Below are 19,084 nucleotides of genomic sequence, written 5' to 3'. Positions count from 1 at the left end.
CTCAGAAAAAAAAAAAAAATCTAAATAAATAACTAAAAAGAAAAAGGAGGGAGAAAGGGGGGAGGGGGAAGGGGAGGGGTACGTGGAAAGGAAACCGGAGGATCCCAGCAGGGGAGGGCAGGAGTCTTGTTTGCTATCAGAATGGGGTGGTTTTTTTGTTTTCGTTTTCGTTTTCCAAGCTAAAAAATTTATTTTTTCAAAAAAAATATATTTATTACAGAAAATTTAGAAAATACAGATAGGCAGAAATATGAAGAAATCATAACTCAAAGATGACTTGCCAAAATTTTGGCACTTCCAGATTTTTTTCTATGAAAAAATATCTTTAATTCAAACTGCAGGTATTATCTTCAAATACAGTTTTTACTTAATAAAAGTAATTCGTCTGACTGGGTTTTGATTTGCACAAGGAGCCCCTGTGACTGAGGGTGCTTAGAAAACCCGCCCACCCCAGGCAGCAGGGAGTGGCCAGGATGGGATGGGGGACAGGAGTCGGAGGAGTTTCGAGTTTCTTAAGCTCTGCAGTCTGGATGCTGGCGTCTGAGCTATGCTCCTTCTCCCCCACCCTCACCTCCCTCCTCCAACACACAGGCGCAATCTTCCTAAGAATTATGGGTCGGGAAGAAAAAGAAAGCAGGTGTCCAATCGTCCTTCCCCGCTCCTCCGCACCCACACAGGCAAGCATCGGGTCTCCCCGCGCCCCGAGGGTCCCGGGTTAGCGCCTCTCACCCCAGGCTGGAATCGTTAGCCTATTAGGTTTGTCCGCCCTCCGCACCCCGGATCCCAGATTCCTGAGGTCCGAGTGCCCCGTTCTTCATCTGTAAAACTCCTCATAAATTGTGGTGTGACTTAAATATGCCCCCAAGACACGAAAGGAGCTGAGAACAGTGCCAGGCACCTTGTCGGTGCTCTGCCCGCCACCTGCGAACGTAGGTGAAGGGACGGCGCCCCCCCCAGCCCGACGCAGCGAGTACCTGTCTTGCGTCCGGGGCTCCCAGCATTGCGCCCCCCGCTGCTCCTCCCGTCCTCTCCCGAACCAGCCACAGGTAGAGCCGAGCAAGCAGCCCCCAAGAAATCTGCGGACCCTGGCCCGACCTCTGTCCTCGTGAAAGGATAGGGGACTAACATCAGTCGGGGCTTATGGTGGCCGCTATGCAACCCCGAGATGGCTGTGTAGACATTCCCAGTTTTCAGATGAGGAAACTGAGGCCTCAACCCAGTGCCAGCACCCCTGTATTCAGGCGCTCTGGTTTACAAACCCGCCTTTTCTCCCTTACAGGATTTCTTTGGGGTTTCTCTGGGGCCCAGGCGGAAAGTCTGGGGACAAGGGACCAGGAAGGTTCTCGATCCTGTGACTTACGCCTGGATCGGGCGCCCCACTCCGGCGCGGGTGGGCGGGGCGCCCCGGCTGTGCTGCGAGGCTGGGCCAGGCGGCGCGGAGCGCGCGGGGGCTCCAGCCCAAAGTCCGAGAGGGGCCACAGCGCGTCACAGGTGGTTGACCCGCCCTTTGACCCTCGGGATGCCGATTAACCAGGCGGCCAATAGGCGGTCGAGCAGAGGCGCGCCCCTCCGACGGCGCAGAAGACACGGCTCTGGAGCGCGGCTCCTGGGAGGCCATGGAGAGCCCCGTGAGAGTGAAGGCTTGGGTGCAGGAGAACCGGACCTCCTTCCTGCCCCCCGTCTGCAACCAGCTCCTGTGAGTCCCACGCACGCCCCCACCCCTCTGCCCTCTGTCCTCACCTCCTCCTCCTCCATCTGCACCCCTCAAACTCCAGCTCGGAGTTCGTCAACCCAGAGGCTTGCAGAAAGGGGGATGCCATTCTCGTGGTGTTCAGGGAAGGGTGAGGATGGGCTGTTCCGGGTTTCACCACCTTCGTCTGTTCCTCTTTCTGGTGACTGCGTGCTGCCTTGACATCTGAGGATGGCTGAGTGATGGAGACTAAAGGGATGCCGATGACAGACGGCAGCCCTGTTCCCCAGGGCTGAGAAACAGCGCTCCAACCCCCACTGACTCTCAGAAATTGGGAGGTACCCAGTTTCTGATACCCCAGAATCAATTGTAGAACGGAGGCCTGGGGACAGACAGCCCAATTGTACACGCACACTCTGTTCAGGAAGCTGCAGGCAGAGGGCGAAGTCACAGGGTCAGCTCCTGTGGGAGGATCTCCATTTGGTGCTCTTCCCAGGCCCCCCTTTGCAGCACACAGACCCCCACCAGGACCTCCCTGGCCACCTCTGCCCCAGCACCCAACAGGGCTGACCGTGTCCCAGCGCGGTCTTCCTCCGGCAGACCTCTCAGGCCCTCCCCTATGGACCCTTCACCTCCTTCCCCTTCATTCGCCTGGGTGGCCCTGCCTCGTGTGCTCCCCAGCTCCGGGTTCACAGTCCCGAGTTTGCTGGGTCCGCAGAACATCTCCAACAGGGCGGCTCCCCAAACCACACAGCTCCAATCACTAACACCTCGACAAGCCAGAGACTGCAAGTGTTTTCACATCATCTCATTTCATTCTCCCAGTAGCCCCATGAGGTGGGATTTTTTTTTTAATATCTTTATTGGAGCATAATCGCTTTACAATGTTGCGTTAGTTTCTGGTTGTACAACCACGAGCTGGTTCAGGACCTCTCCCCTCTCCTCCAACTGCAGGCACCAGAAGCAGCTCAAAATCATGTTCGTCGGGGGTCCCAACACCAGGAAGGACTACCACATCGAGGAGGGTGAGGAGGTAGGCTGGGGACTGCCCCCCACCACACCCGCACCGACCCAGCCCTGGGGGGAGGGGACACTTCCCCTGCCAGGGCCAGAGCCTGTGGATGAGAGAGGCGGGTGGTCAGATGACTGATGGGTGAAGGGGGCACAACTGAAACCACGGGGTAAAACTGCTGCCTGGAAGTTGTGGGCATCCAGTGACACCCTTGACAGCTCCCGGGAAAGAGTGCAGCCTCTGCGGGTGTGAGAGGCTCCAGCTGCTGGGCAATAGGGCCCCAGACACAGGGGCTGCCCATGCTCCAGGGGGGATGCCCTGGCCCCCTTGCCCCCAAACCTGAATAATGCAAGAGTGGCCTCCAAAGTGAGACCCAAATGCTGAGAGGGACCTGGGCACTCCACTCTGGCCCCAGGAGCCAAGTTCTCCAGGAAGGGCTGGGGCTGGGAGGCCCCCTCCTTATCCAGAGGGCACAAGACACATCAGTTGCTAGGAGCTATTTGATGGAGGGGTGGGCAGGTGGGAGGGGGAATTTGTACTGAATACCCTTTTGTACCTTGACTTTTGAACTGTATTTCTGTACTCTCTACCCCAAAGTAAACAAGCAAAAGTAAACTCAAAGAAAAAAGATGGGCCCCCTTGAGAGACACAGATGGGTTCCCAGCTATCAGAATCTCTGGTGGCAAGGGTTCAGTATGGGGGGCCTGACGCTGGGGTTCAAGGTCCGGGGTTCAGCTTGGTCACCAGCCTCCACCCCCCACCACTGGTGTCTCAGCCGCAGCCAGGGACTGGAGGGAACACCACAGGAGAATCACTCGCTTAACAAGCATTTGTCGAGCACCTAAGGCGTGGGTGAGGGCAGAGAGGGGAGGACCCCGGGCCAGCAGGGAGCAGCCGGGCAAGCAGGGAGGACTCCGGGCCAGCCAACCCCTCGCCTCTTCCCTGTCCTAGGCCCCACCCCTCTCCCGCCACCCACTTCTCACAACACACCTCACTGGAGGCCATTTTCCTCTGGAAAAAATCAGCAGGAAAATCAAAACTACAGAGGGAAGATGGGATTGGATTGGGAGTGGCTGCGGTGGGGGAGATGAGGCCGGTTACAGGGTCTTTTCTGCCTGCCTCAGTCAGCCTCAGGCCCCCCATCTTGTCTTCCAGAGGCTTCCACCCTGTGAGCCCAGGTCTCAGTGCCCACCTCTCCCGTCTCCCTCCCTCCTTCCTCCCCTTCTTGCCCCCTACCACCTCTGTCCCAGCCCCACCTCAAGGTCTCCCCAAGTGGATGGGTATCCACTTAGGGGCCCAAACCAAACCCTGACTCAGCTGGGTCGCTGGCGGGTGAGGAGGGCTGGCTTGAGCAGATGTCCCCACCCTGGAGGGACCCTCAGGTGGCTGGGAGGAATTTGGGAATTCCCATCAATCTGTGATGGCTTGGTCCTACCTGCGGCAGGGGAGAGTGCCAGCCACAGGTCCTGGGCAGCCACAGGGCTGAGGGTCAGCATCCTCTCTGTCCCTGCTTGTCCTCGAATCCGAGGAGAGTCCAGGGGCCAGGCTCCTCTCTGGTGAGGGAAGGGAGTCACTGAGCCGAATTCTCCTCTTGGCTGAACTCAGGCCTCCGCAACAGCCTTTCAGGTGCCCGGGCTCTACCCACCACACACACTCCAGTTACCGGACTCCTTCCCTTGGGGCGCACAGGTGCGAGGGAGCCTGGGCTGGGAGTCAGCTGGACCTGGAGTCTGCCTCTTACCAACCATGTGATTTGGCAGGGCCCGTCACATCACCCCTCTGAGACTGTTTCCTCGCAGCTCACGGGGGACACCGGCCCCTGGCTGGTGGAAGGATGCAGTGTGGGTACGGTATGTGCACAGAGCCTGGCACAGAGCTTAGGTGCTTAATACACATGGGTTCTCTGCACCCTCAGCCCCTCTCTGGCCTCGCCTGCCTGTAAGGCCTTTCCAGGCTGCGGAGGCCAGATTCGATTCAACAGCCAGTACAGTTAATCTTCTAGTTAGCCCCAGGCCCCAAACATCATTTACTTCCAAACAGAGCATCATTCCTTTTGGATTGCCCGTGGCTGTTTGGGATTTTCTGCTGTTCAAGATGTGCCCCTCTGCTCCAGGCTAGGCCTGTCCCTCATCACAAGGACAGGCCTCTAAAATTCCACTTTCTAAGTTTTCTTTCTAAGTTGTTTAATGGCCACTAACACCTTGCAGCCTGCCCAGAAGGGGCTTGACTTTGGCCCAGACCATCACTCCAGCCCTGCCGCCCACTCCAGCTTTCCCTGATATTTGTGGGGCCTAAGGGGTATGGCCCCCTCCCTAGAATTCTCTAGGCCTTTCCTCCTCTCCCCGTAACCATGGAAGGACACCTCCCACATATACAAACACATAGGGGCTTCCTCCCAGCTGAGGAGGGTTTGGGGAGAGTTTGCAGAATTGCTCCCTAGAAGAGCCTGATAAGTTTTTTCTTATTTGTTTTAAATAATTTGCATGAATTATTTTTAATAATAAAAGTAAATATTGTTTATTGTAGAAAACGTGCAGAATATAGGAAAGACAAATGTAAATGTGTACCTCATTCATAATCCCAACACTCAGGGATGCCACGGTGAACATTGCCTGGAATATACATGTATGGCTACATAATTAGAAACCTGCTGGGTGTAGCTCTGAATCTTGCTTTAACATGATAATTTTAGTATTTTCCCATTTTATTAACAGTTATTCAGAGACATCGTTTTTAATGGCTGCCTAATGTTCTATATTTTGTCTCTATCATAAAATAGTGCCATTTCCCCTATTGCTATTATTAGTATTATTTTTGCTATTCCTTCCATCACTAATATTAATAGCTAGAGGTTATTGAGTGCTGACTAGGTGCTGGGTACCTTTGTGTACAGCATCCTGGGCACACTTCGCAGCAACATTCTGAGTAGATACTGTCATTTTATAAATGAGGAAACGAGGCACAGAAAGGCTAACTGAATTGGCCAAAGGTACACGGTGACCTGGCCGAGCTGAGGGCCGGGTGACACTGGATGCTATGCCTTTAACTACCATGTGCTGTGATAAAACAGCCATGTACGTCCGCCACGAGGCAGGTGCATTTCTTAAGATTTTTTTTTTTTTTTTTTGCGGTACGCGAGCCTCTCACTGTTGTGGCCTCTCCCATTGCGGAGCACAGGCTCCGGACGCGCAGGCTCAGTGGCCATAGCTCACGGGCCCAGCCTTTCCGCGGCATGTGGGATCTTCCCGGACCGGGGCACGAACCCGTGTCCCCTGCATCGGCAGGCGGACTCTCAACCACTGCGCCACCAGGGAAGCCCAAGATTTTTTTTTTTTAATGTGGACCATTTTTTTTTTAAAGTCTTTATTGAATTTGTTACAGTATTGCTTCTGTTTTTATGTTTTGGGTTTTTGGCCACAAGGCATGTGGGATCTTAGCTCCCCGACCAGGGATCGAACCCCTGCACTCCCTGCATTGGAAGGCGAAGTCTTAACCACTGGACCGCCAGGGAAGTTCCGAGCCAGGTGCATTTCTGATTCACTGCAGCCACTTTCCTAGTGATGGAATGACTAGGGCAAGCTGTAAGGTGGCCAACCGTCCTGGTTTTCCCTGGACTTTGACGGTTTCAGCGTGGAAGGTCCTGCATCCCAAGAAACCCTTGCAGGGGTGTGAGCTGTGAAGGCTCTTCCTGCCCTTTGCCACATTGCCCTTCAGAGGGGTTGTGTCAGCTTGTCCTCGTGTCAGACTGTAAAGCCACATTTCTCTAGTTTCCCTGAGCTCACTTGATTTCTCTTAATAGACTCTGGGACAAGAACCTCTATCTCCTCTAACTCCTTACACGATAGTAATAATTATTATTAATAACACCCCTTCAACTATTTGGCTGGGGCTCTTAACACCCGTGCAATGTGTGACTGGTAAAGAGAAAATGTGTCTTCCTCCTCCTCCTCCCAGTGCCATGGGTAATCTCAGTAAACACATTAATTAGGGACTTAGGATGCAATAAGAAAATGCAGTAGGAGCCCTGCAGCACCCGCTCCCTGCCCCAGGGAGACAGCAGGAGGCGAGTGCTTCCATCCCCAGAGCCCCCAATTCATCCTAGCTTCCAGCATCAAGGCCACCACTTACGTGGCTATTTATGTGTCCCGTCGACCTCCAGAGGGATCTGGACCAGCACAGCCCCATTCCAGGGCATCACTGTGGCCAGAGGAGCTAGCACTGGCTCCAGAGCTACACTCAGACTCAGGTCCAAACTGCTGCTCCAGGACTAACTGTGTGACCTTAGGTCACACAGTTGCTTCACTCTCTGAGCCTCAGTTTCCCTTTTTTCTTTTCTGCAGAATGGGGCTAATAATATTTTTGGAGGTTGTCACAAAGATTTCTGATAGTGTACAGGCATACCTAAGAGATATTGCAGGTTCGGTTCCAGACCACTGAAAGAGAGCAAATATTGCAATAAAGTGAGTCACATGAATTTTTTTGGTTTCCCACTGCATGTAAAAGTTATGTTTACACTCTACTGTAGTCTATTAAGTGTGCAATAGCATTATGTCTAAAAAAACAGTATACATACCTTAATTTAGAAATAATACTGTTGGGAAAATGGCACCAATAGATTTGCTCAATGCAGGGTTGCCACAAACCTTCAATTTAAAAAAAAACGCAGTAACTGGAAAGCGCAATAAAGCGCAGCACAATAAAACAAGGCCTGTCTGTATAGGAAAGTGCTTGCCCAGCCCCTGGGATGCAGTAAATGGGTAGCTCTCCTTACCTGGCTGATGGGTCCCTGAATTGTCCACTAAGCATCTCAGCCAGCCTCCTGCCCTCAAGCCAGACACCAACTGTTACGTCCTGGGTACTTTGGTCATCACTTTAATGTCAAAGTATGATCCTCATGTGTCCCCAGCCCTTTTATCTGTGGCCTGTGCCAGGGGAGGCTGGGGCCTTATGCGAGAGTGACCAAGTGCTCGTGAACTCTGAGGCCTTCAGGAAGTTCCTCAGGTTTCCTGGTCAGAACTCAGGCCAAAGACCTGGAAGAGGGACTGGGGAGGGTCCAAGCCTGTCTGCTGTCCTTTGCCACAGGTGTTTTATCAGCTGGAAGGTGACATGCTTCTCAAAGTCCTGGAGCAAGGGAAACACCGGGATGTGGTCATTCGGCAGGGAGAGGTGAGGGCGGGCCCCAGAACAGGACCCCAGCATGTCTACTCTCCTGGCTTTCGTGGCGGTCTTGTGCTCCCAGCCTTTTCCTGCCCTCCTACCTGCCCAACCTGCCTCGGCCCCGTCCTCAGGCACTTCCTCCTCAAGGCTGTCCATCTCAGCACAGCCTGACATCCCCTCTAGTTCCCGGGTGGAGGCTTGGCAGAGAGGGGGCTGGGCGGGACTGTGGTCAGCTGGGGTGGCCTGGGACGCTGCAGCACTGAGGCCTCCGTGGGGGGCTTGCGCCTTGTCCCCACCCCTGCAGATATTCCTCCTGCCCGCTGGGGTCCCCCACTCTCCACAGAGGTTTGCCAACACTGTGGGGCTGGTGATTGAGCGGAGGCGGCTGAAAACGGAGCTAGATGGGCTCAGGTAAATGGGCGTGGTCTGGGGGTCTGGCGCAGAGATGGGGAGGAAGCAGCGGGATCCTAGATAGACCCAAGAAAGCCACTCAGCCACCACCGAGAGGGTTGGTGGCAATGGAGATCCTGCATTTGCTGGCTGATGGGGAGGGATTGGGGTAGGTGGTAGGGGGGGGTCTGATGATGCCGGGGAGGCGGGGTGTTCTCTGTGACCCCCTGGGAGCCCATCAGCCTGACACCTTCTGGCTGGGCCCAGAACATGTGGGCTCTTAGTTCCCCGACCAGGGATCGAACCCACGCCCCCTGCAGAGGAAGTGTGGAGTCTCAACCACTGGACCGCCAGGGAAGACCCAGAACCTGTGCTTCCTGCACTGAGGTCTGCTGGGAAAGGGCAGGGCGATGGATGCCAAAGTCAAACCCCCCGGGCCCAGGACCGCCCGGGACAGTGCTGCTTCTCCCAGCCTCCCACCCCAGAGCTGAGTCTCTGCCAGTGCTCCCCTCTGCTTGTTTCTCTACCCCAACTCATTCCACACCCAGCGCTGACATTTGAATAACACTTACTACGTGCTGGGCACCGCTTTATGTGTATTTATTCCTTTAACTCTCACAATGGTCCTATCCGGTGGGTACCCGTTACGTACTTTACAGATGAAGAAACTGGGCCCAGGGAAGTTGAGTTTGCTAGAAAGTGGCCGAGCTGGCATTATAGAGAAATATGAAGTTAGGGCCGGGACAGCAGATGGGAGTGAGTAAACACCAAGGAGGCGATGAATATGGCTGCAGAGATGGATGCTCTGCTTCTATAGCAGATTTCTAGAAAAGAATTCCCATCTTGTTCCATTCAGTCACCTGATTATTATCCTCTGAAAGGAGGACTCAGCCTGTGGTTCAGGGAGGCCCAGATTTTTCCAAAAGCTAAGCTATTTTTTGTATTTTTTAACTAAGAAAATTAAAATTTCCCAGCAAGTTACTGAAATCAGAAAACTTTGTTATAATGGACATTTTTAAAATGTCCACATCTTGTGTTATAATGGACATTTTAAAAATTCTTCCCTTTTTTTCTGATTACCAAAGTCATACACGTTCAATCTTGAAATCTGGAAAAGTACAAGAAAGCAAAATGAACAAAATTAAAATGACTTGTCAGGTAGAGGGTAAATCTGATAGCATGTGAATGACATCTCAATAAACCAAAATAAAGAGAAAACAAGCAGAAAAAAGTCATCCTGCCATTCAAAGCTAACAAAGCACTTAGACGTCCATCTCATCTTTTTTCTATGCATATCTACACCTTACAACATTGCAGTCTTATTGCAAGCATGGGTTTGAGTTTTGCTTTTTTTTTTTACATAAAAAAACTCATGAGTATCTCTCATACTATTAAATGCTTTGCAAAAAACGCCATGTTAATGACTGCATACTAATCTGCTGCAGAATAGTCTGTTGTAGAAATAGCTGCCTGGCCTTAAATTCGAAAATAAATTTTTCACATGGGGCTTTATATGTGATGAAGAGGACGGCGTCTTCAGTAACGCTTTTACAGCAAATTCAATAACAGATTTCATCTGGCTGCTTTTGACCTTTAAGAAAAGCCAACATTAAAATGCCATTCTGAAGGCAGTTCCTGGAGGGCATCGAGGTCCAGTTATGAGGCTTTCCAGTGGCCAGCTCCATCCCAGGATAGAACTTAGGGTGTCAGGCAGGGTGGATGCACTGTGTGTCTATAAACCATCGCCCATAAGCAGGACCACTTCTTTTTCAGGAGGAGCCGAAGAGCAGAGCTGGCCTGGCACTGAGAGCTAAGCTTGGGGATTAGGCATTCAGTCGGTAGATGTGCTGCATACACAGGGCCCTGAGGCCCAGCCCCGGTCTGCCCCGCGCTCCTCAGGCCAGTGGAGCTGCACGCCAGGCCGAGCTGGGGGCCTGGGTGGGCTTCAGGGAGTCTACTAGAGGCTATGTGTACAGGCGTATGGACCTTCCTCCAGAGGAGGCCCAGCGCTTTGCTCCAGTTCCCAGAGCCATCCATGACCCCAAAAGAAGGACCCCCTCATCTGGGGGACGTCTTCAGCACGTTGGTTCCTTAAGGTTCTGTGCGCTCTGACCTAGAGTGCCAGCACACTAGGGCCCGGATCAGGCTCAGCCTCAGCTTCCCCTTTTGGAAAAGCATTTGTCACTGATGCTGTGTTTCTAAGACTGTCTCCAGTCTGCCCTGCTTCTGCCACTTATAGGCTGTGTAATCCCTGCCAAGTTGCCCAGCTTCTCCCTGAACCTCGGAGTTCTGTCTACTTTGTAAATGGTCAAGTTTGGGGAACCAGGAAGAGCTATGGGAACGGAGTCGATAATAGCCCACCCACGCTGGGGCCACACGGTGGCTCCTGGGAGAGCCGAGTGTGGGTGAGCGTGCATTGGCCACTAGGCTGCGCTAACAGGATGAAGCAGGCCGTCAGCTCTGTAGGGCCAGCCCGGGCCCAGCCAATCACAAGCAGAGCCAGGCCTGAGGGAGGCTGCCCTGAGGACGTCCAGGTGGGGAGCTGGGTGCCCGCTTTTTGTTCCGGCAGGTACTACATAGGCGACACCACTGACGTCCTGTTCGAGAAGTGGTTCTACTGCGAGGATCTTGGCACCCAGTTGGTCCCCATCATCCAGGAGTGAGCCCCCCAGCCCAGCCCCTGCCCCTCGCTCTCCTGAGGCCCCATGCTCTGGCTGGGGAGAGCAGACCCAGTCCAGCAGTGCTCCTCGGCAGTACCTGCCAGCCTGGAGCCATCAAGTCCAGGATTTAGGGAGAAAGTCTGCCCCTCCCCAGGGTGGAAAGCCCCCTGGGGAGGGGAGGGAAAGGATGGTGGATATACAACAAATTGTGTGAGGGCACCATGAGTGTGTGTGGGCTCCTGCACCCCGGAGTGTATGAGTGTGTGTGTGTGTGTGTGTGTGTGTGTGTGCACGCGCGCGCATGTGTGTCTCACTAGCCACCACTATTCCCCCTTTGTGCCTGCAGGTTCCTTAGCTCTGAGCAGCACAGAACAGGAAAACCCAACCCTGGTAAGGCGACTAGAAGCCATCTTTCTCCCCCTCCCCCTCCCTCCCTCCCTCCCTCCTTTTCCGGAGAAGGGTGGGTCTTGGCTCTGGGTACCAGGGAGTCTCCTTCTGAGTACTCCGCCCTGTACTCAAGGCACAAGAAAATGGCACCAAATAGTACCCTCCCCCCCCATGGCTGCTTGGTCCTTGAGCTGGAGCCAGAGCCCATTCCAGCGATTGGGAGCTGGGACCCCTGGGAACTGGGCCCTCTGGGGCTGGGCCGGCAGGGCCAGAGGACGCTGACCACAGCTGTGCTGTGGGTGCAGACCAGTTGCTCAAGGAACCGCCATTCCCCCTGAGCACACGGTCCATCATGGAGCCCATGTCCCTGGAGGCCTGGCTGGATGGCCACCGCAAGGAGCTGCACGCTGGCATACCCCTCAGCCTGTTTGGGGACACCTATGAGACCCAGGTAACACAGCCCTGGGCCACCCAGGGCATCTGCCCAGCAGCCCCAGGAGATGGGAACTAACTACAGATGGACAGACACACACACACACACACACACACACACACACACACACTCACTCACATGCCAGTTTTGGAGGTTGTGGACACAAGCATAGGTCTTCTTGTTTCCTCCCTGACTCCGAGAATGATGGCTTTGCTGTGAGTGGAAGCCCATGGAGGCTACGTGGTCCCCAGCAATCTTTCTTTGCCTTCGGAGTAGGGGGTTGCCGCATCCACTGAGAGATTCCTGGGGGTCTGAGGTCATCTCCCTGCCAGGATTTCCTGGGCCTTTGGCCAATCATAGCCTTGGCAGCCAGAGGGAAAGAGATATTTGGGGGTGAGGGTTGGGTGGAGAGTTGCACAGAGAGAGACCCAAACAAGGCTCGCCTCCTTCCATTCAACATTTATTGAGTGCCTATTATGTTTCAGGCTTTAGTAGGAAAATAAGATAGAGTCACTGTCTCAGAGAGTGTATGGTCTAGTAAATGGAGAAGTTAATCAACAATTGCCACGATCATGTGATACATTCTTTGGTAGAGAAGCTACAGGAAGCCATAGGAGGATAAAGGAAGAACCAGGCTGTGAGGGAAGTCAGGGACGACTTCCTGGAGGAGGTGATATATAGGCTGAGTTTTAAAGCTATTGTAGGAGTTTGCAAAAGGAAGAAAGGGAGATGGAGAGCCCATTCCAGGTGAAGGAGAAGCCTGAGCAAAGGCATGGAGGCTTGAAACAGGCTGACATTGCAAACAGCTGAGGTTGGGGAACCAGGACAGGGGAGTGGGGGCAGCAGATAACAATTGGTAGATGGCCAAAGTAGCAGGCAGTGCCCACGTGCTAGCGGCTCTCCTGGGCTAGGCAAGGTGCAAGGACGAATCCTGGAAACAAGAGAGCTTCACCCAAGTGCTGAAGCGGGGAGCAAGGGGGTGACCAGGCTACAGTGGTGTTTCAGAAAGATCACTGTAGCCTGTGTGAGGACTGGATCAGGAGGGCAAGTGTGGCGACGAGGAGACCTGCCAGGAGACTCAGGTTCACTTGTGCTTTACTGTTTGCCACTGGTACATCCCCTGGAGTTTGAATTAGATACCCCCGTGGAGGGATGATCACTGGATGCAGACCTGCCCTAAAAGGCCCGGCCAGCCGAGCCCTGAGCTTACACAGGGCTGTGAGAGCCGGTGCGCCCCACCAAGCCCCTCCCACCCCATTCTTTCACACCCCTCCTTCTCCCGGCTTCAGTTCACTCCAGCCAATATCTACTGAGTCCCACTCTGGGCCGGTGGGAGCGTGGCCTGCACAGCAGCTGTGGGCTTCCAGGCTGATGCCGGTCAGAGCTGCTCAGCCGCCCTCTGGCTCATTCATCCCCTCCCGTCTCCCTCCTCCTCCTTAGGCCAGACTCCTAACCTCTCACGAGGAAGGGAGGTGGGCATCCTCTGGGGAGTTCATGTGTGTGTGTGCTAAGTGCGTCTGCACTGTGCCATGTACACACACGTGCCTACTGTGCCCCTGGAAGGCGTGCCTCCACGTGGGTCAGCAGTAGTTGTGTCGTGCATCCGAGGGGCCAGATATGTAGGTGGGTGTGGAGGGCAGGCACGTGTGAGCCCCAACAGCAGGTGGCCACGGGGCCGGGTGGCCTGGGCAGCCTTCCTCTCCAAGGCCAGCTCTCTGCTCCGCACCCGGAAATGAGGCTGTGTTGCGGGCCCCATCCCTGCCCCACACAGGCCTGGTGTCTCGGGGCCAGGTTCAAGGCCATCTCCCACGTGGGGCAGGATGCGCCGTAAAGCTCTGTGTCACTTCCCCCCAGGTGATGGTCCATGGACAAGGCAGCAGCGAAGGCCCGAAACAGGACGTGGACGTGTGGCTGTGGCAGTTGGCAAGTGGGCCCGAGGGCGGGGCGGGGTGGGCACAGCCTCCTGCCTGCCTGTGAGGACCAGGCTGCTCCTGGGGTGCCCATAGCCCGGACCGGCTCCCGGGCCTCCTTGCCAAGGCTGACTCAGGGACGCTCGGACAGGCGCCGCGGCCTGACAGCCTCCATTTGCTTCTCCTACTCCTCTTTCCTAGGAGGGCTCCTCAGCGGTGACGATGGAAGGACAGCGCCTGAGCCTGACCCCCGATGACAGCCTCCTGGTGCCAGCTGGGACTGCGTGAGTACTGGGGAGGATTTACCCCCAACTGTGGGACTGCCCGCCTTTCCCTGGGATCCCAGCCTTGTCTGAGCCCCGCCCACCTGCGTCGCCACAGGTATAGCTGGGAACGAGGGCAAGGCTCCACGGCCCTGTCCGTGACTCAGGATCCTGCCCGCAAGAAGCCCCTGGGGTGACGGAGCCTCACGCTGCGGGCCCAGAGCAGCCACCCCTGCCAAGTAACTCTCCCAGACCCACCACTTCTACGTGCACCGCTTCCGAGTGACTCGGCGTCTCCCGGGCCGGGTCCTGGACATCACTGTCATCCATCCTCCTCCTGTCCTCTCCAGGACGCCAGGTTCCTGGGGGCCGTAGCTCCCCTTCTCCCCTAACAGCCTTCAGCCTGCTGCCCTGCAGGGTTCTGCCGGGTGGACGGCTCCCTGAGGCCAGGGTCCTCTCCATCCCTCTGTCTATAGGCTCAGCGCAGCACCTGCCCGCTGCCAAGAAGGTCCTCCGTAAAGGCTTCCTGACAGACGGGCACCTACGGGGCTGCACACACACGGCCTGTGATCTTTGGCAGACACCTGGCGCTCCCGTGACTGCGTGTGTGCGCAGGGGGGAGGGAGATCTGGAGCACCGGGTGACCGTGGGCCTTGTGGAGGGTCTGTGATCGGGTCCCCCTGCTTGTAGAGAAGCGCTCATGCTGTGTGTGTGGCCCCTCCATGCGAGCTCCTATGCCTGTCCTGGGGCACAGCTCATGTTGGCCCTCTGCCTCTTTCTCCTTCTCACTTACTCTTTTTACATAACCTTAAAATATAGCATCTGTTGAGGTTTCTCTCCCCAGTAACTGAAGCGACTTGTGCTCATTGTAGAAAACGTAGAAATACTAAAAACACAAAATCCCCCCAGCTGGAGTTAACCACAGTTAATACACAAAGATTGTGAGGAGCCTTCAGAGGGGTGTAAAGCCGTTCAGGAGCTTGGTAACAGGGGGGAGGGCTGTCTGGCCTCCTCCCGCTTCTCCCCCCTGCTACGTACAGGCCCCCGTGGGGTCCAGGAGTGCTGGGAGCCCCGGACGCAGCAGTGGGTAGAGACGAATCAGGCAACCTGCAGAGGGAGATCTGGGCTCGGTTTCATGGGGCTTCAATGAGAAGTTGGTGAGGGGTCGCACGTGGGGGGAACTGAAGCTGGATCTGGATGAAACAGGTCCCTGGGTAGAGTCAGAGCTTCCTCCAGAAAACCTGGGTCTGAACCCTGCCTCCCCCGCCCCAGCCTGCCGGCTCATTGCTTCAATCCCCTCCACTGACAACGGCAAAGGAGACCCTGACTGCTGAAAGGACTTCCGGCCCTGAGGGAGGTCGGGGCCTTCACCCACCTACCTCTCCAGAGGATTTCCTCTCCTACAAGCAATGAAGAAACACCGCCAGCCTCCCCCTAACCTTCCACCAGTTCAGGGCAGTGAGGGCAGAGGCTGGGCGTGTGCTCGGGCTGCAGTGATGTGTCTCTCTGTACAGGAGCTGAGGACAGAACACATGAATGTCCCAGGGAGGCCCCCCGGGCAGGGTGCACGTGGCCACGAGAAGGGCCCCCTAGTGCCAAGGGTGGGCCTAATCCAAGACAGAAAATCACGAAAATTAGATCTCCTGTTTTTCTGAACACCGACTCTGTGCCTGGGAATTTGCTAGACGTTTTCACATACATGACCTCATTTAATCCTTACAACTCTCCAAGAAGGTGGTAGCACCCCATTCTACAGATGAGGCTCAGAGAGATTTGGAAAGCAGGCAGCTGTTTCCAACCCAGGTTTGTCTGTATTCAAAGCTCAGTCCGGTGGTCCCACCACCCTGCACCCTGTGGTTACGGCCTATCTGCCCTCAGCCTTGGCCAGCGGGAGCCCAGGGCAGGGGAAAGGCCTGGAGGATCTGTGGGAGAGGGGCCAACGGCCACTGCGTCTGAGACCCAGAGACCCAGAGTTGGCAGCACGCAGCGCCCTGCTGACCACAGCCATTTGGCATGGGGGCAAGGGGGCGGGGCGTGTCAGATGCTGGAGCCTGGAACCACAGCCTCTCTTGGTGCTGTCCCGGGTTACCAAGAGCCCCGGGCCCTCATCTCTGCCCGCAGGCCTGGCGCCATGGGCTCATGAGAATACCACGCAGAGGGGAGCAGGACTGGTTCCTTATCTGAAGCCAGCCGCAGCCTCCCACTCCCCTCTCCGCAGTGAGTACTGGGTGATGGCCGGCTAAGTGGGGTGGACAGTGGCAGGGAACCTCGAGGACTCTCAAGATTGTTCTGTTTGTGGGAGAAGCCCCCATGTCCCCAGACCATGGCAGTAGAAACTTGGCAGGGGAGCCCTCTGCCTGTGGGATGTACTTCATCACGGATGTGGACTTGGGACCATCACAGACTTTGGAAGCATCAGGAATCTGGGAATAACGACAGCAGGCTGGCGGACGCACGGCAGGCTGTTCTCACCAGGCTGTGAGCACGACGGTCAAGGTGTTGACGGGACTGCCGCCTCCCTCTCCCAGGACGATGTCTTGTTGGCTCCACAGTCCCTGCTGCCAGAGCTGGTGGGGGCAGGGAGGCAGCCACCCAGTCTGTATCTATGATGGGGTGGGAGGGGTCCAGGGTGGTCTGCATGAACCGGAGGGCTCTGAGTTGCCAGGACAAGCTCCTGCCTTCAGGCAAGCCGACGTCTGACCACTCAGGGCTGTGAACACTCTCCCCAACCTCACCCCAGCTGGGCCTTCCTCCCACTTCAGGGTTTCTCTGGGCCTCCACTCACCCTGATGAGCCCTGCATCCTCCTCTGCCAGGGGCAATGCAGATTCCAACCGAGGCCCGAGCTTAGAGACCTCACAGGCAGGCCACTCGGTACCCGGGGGAGGCGGGGAGGCGGGGAGGGCAGGCTGCAGGGTTCCCCTTTGCCTGCAAATAGGAACACAGGGTTTCTCAGTGGCTGCGAGGATGCTGATGAAAACCCCAGGATACTGAGTCATCGTGGTGGCCAGCTGATAGCGAGCACTAGCCCTTGAACACTCGTGCAGGGGTAGGACGACCGTAGAAACGTCTCTCAGATCCAGGGCCCAAGCAGCCCATGGAATTTCATAACCTGAGCTCTCCCTCCCCCCTTCCCTCTCCCTCCCTCCTCACTCCCCCCCTCCTCCCTCCCTCTCCCTCCTCCTCCTCTCCCTCTGCCTTCACCACTGCCTTGGGGTCACCGGGAGAGGCCTCGGCTCCCCGGCCACCCGGCCTCCTCCCCGATGGTGTCTGCCCTCCTGGCGCCAGTCCTGAGCGTGGAATTTGTCCTGGGCCTGGCGGGGAGGGAAGAGCCTGGCCTTCATCTGCTGCTTCCACGCGTGGCCCCGGACGTCCAACACCGTGTTCCTGGTCAGCCTGGTGGTGGCCGACTCTCTCCTGATCATCAGCCAGCCTCTTCGCGGGGACTACTACTTCCTCCACGAGACCTGGCACTTCGGGGCCACTGCCTGCAAAGTCAACCTCTTCACCATCGCCACCAAGCGCTCAGCGAGCGTGGTCTTCCTCGCGGCCGTCTCACTCAACCGCTACCTGAAGGTGGTGCGGCCTCACCACGTGCTGAGCAGGGCCTCCGTGTGGGCAGCCGCCCGGGGGGCCGGGGGACTCTGGGGGGGCATCCTGCTCCCGACCACCAATTCCAGCCACTCCTGCCTCAGTTACCAGCTGGGCACGGGCCCCTCGGCCTCACTCCACTGGCACCAGGCCCTGTCCGTGTGGGAATTCTTCCTGCCGCTGGCACTCATCCTCTTTGCCATCATGAACATCACGCTCACCACCCTGCACCGAGGCCTGGACGTGCAGGCGGGCCCGCGGAGGGCCGCGTGCATGCTGGCCGCGGTCGTGGCCATCGACGCGCTCTGCTTCTTGCGCAGTATCATCTTCGGCAAGGCTTCCATCGTGGCCTTCCACCTGCATGCCTGCCGCACCCTGGACATCTGCTCGCAGCTCTTCCATGGCTCCCTGGCCTTCACCTACCTCAACAGTGCCCTGGACCCCATGCTCTACTGCTTTTCCAACCCCAACTTCCTCTGCCAGGGCCGGGCCCTGCTGGGCCTCACCCAGGGCTGGCAGGCCTCCTCCAGTGACGAGAGCACCTACCAGCCCTCTGCCTGGCGCCGGGCGCCCCCTGGGAAGGTGCTGGGCGCAAGGAAGCTGTAGGCAGAGGTGTCGCAGGAGGTCTCGGAGGAGGGCTGACCAGGAAGGCCCTCCCAGGATGGGCGCCCTGCTGCGGTACCACATGAGGGAGGACTGCCAGGCTCTGGGCTGGAGGGACAGGGTCACTCCCTGGACTGTTGCCAGCACAGGGTCCCTCAACCAACTGGACAAGGGACGTCTGCAGGAGCCAGGTGGGTGGCAGGGAGAGAAAAGGGTCTTGGCTTGGAGTCGTGTGTCCCAGATGATGTCCCCAAAGCACAGAGCATGATGGCAGGTGGAGACAGGCAGGGGCTCCGGGACTCCAGCTCGGGCAGAGGGCCACACAGCTGCCCTGGCCTGGGCCAGAGCTGGAGGACGGTGAGAGCAGAAGTCTTGCTTTAGAAATTAGACAGCTGCATTTTCTGTGATCTGCAGTTTGTCTTTTTCAATCCTAATAAACTTCCTTTTGAAAATGCAAGGCTGCCTCAGCTGTTCTAAGGAAAACCAATAAGTTATCTTTGGGTCCATCTGGCTCTGGCATCAGGAGGGTTCAAAGTGAGTTCCCCAAGACGAAGGGACGCTCTGGGGACAGAGTCGGGAAGCTGTCCTTCCACATTGATCCTGGAGCCCCGGTGTGCCCTTAAAGTCAGAACGCTTCCCTGGGAGAGGTCCTCAGGCTCACGGGATGGGCTGCCCACCTGGATCCCTGGGAGGCCCCTGACTTGCTCTCCTGCGGGACCAAGTGAGGATCTTCAGCCTGGGAAGTTACCACCTCCATCCAGTTCAGGCTCCCGGCTCGGCTTGGACCCCCTCCCCTGGCTTTCCTCAGCCCCAAGTACCCTTCTCTGGCCCTGGAACCTGTGGTGGCTGCTACCGGACCAGGACAGGATGCTGGATGGGGGCAGGGGTCTCCAGGTCACCAGAGCAAGCTCACCGCCCTCCCCCAGGCCCAAAGCCATCTTGCCCATCTCTCCCCCTTCTGGTCTGTTCAATACGCCTGTGTCAGTGTC

General features: G+C 56.4%; 2 protein-coding genes across 2 annotated transcripts; both read left to right on the top strand.

Annotated features, from left to right (window-relative positions):
- The first annotated feature begins 1,616 nt into the window (after positions 1 to 1,616).
- On the top strand, positions 1,617 to 14,737 carry HAAO (3-hydroxyanthranilate 3,4-dioxygenase). Its single transcript, XM_007118958.3, has 10 exons — positions 1,617 to 1,696; positions 2,645 to 2,723; positions 7,785 to 7,868; positions 8,164 to 8,270; positions 10,819 to 10,908; positions 11,256 to 11,299; positions 11,602 to 11,747; positions 13,584 to 13,652; positions 13,841 to 13,923; positions 14,021 to 14,737. Exons 1-10 carry the CDS (start codon positions 1,617 to 1,619, stop codon positions 14,097 to 14,099), a joined length of 861 nt encoding a protein of 286 aa, XP_007119020.2. The 3' UTR covers positions 14,100 to 14,737.
- A 2,246-nt stretch (positions 14,738 to 16,983) lies between these two features.
- OXER1 (oxoeicosanoid receptor 1) lies at positions 16,984 to 18,098 on the top strand. The gene is given in 3 exon segments (XM_007130977.2): positions 16,984 to 17,139; positions 17,141 to 17,224; positions 17,226 to 18,098. Coding segments are annotated over 3 exon segments (1,098 nt in total). The 5' UTR covers positions 16,984 to 16,998.
- The last annotated feature ends 986 nt before the right edge of the window (positions 18,099 to 19,084 follow it).

The sequence above is a fragment of the Physeter macrocephalus genome, chromosome 12 (assembly GCF_002837175.3).
Source record: "Physeter macrocephalus isolate SW-GA chromosome 12, ASM283717v5, whole genome shotgun sequence".
NCBI lineage: Eukaryota > Metazoa > Chordata > Mammalia > Artiodactyla > Physeteridae > Physeter > Physeter macrocephalus.
The sequence above is the reverse complement of the archived record's forward strand: the minus strand, read 5'-3'. Positions and strand labels throughout refer to the sequence as shown.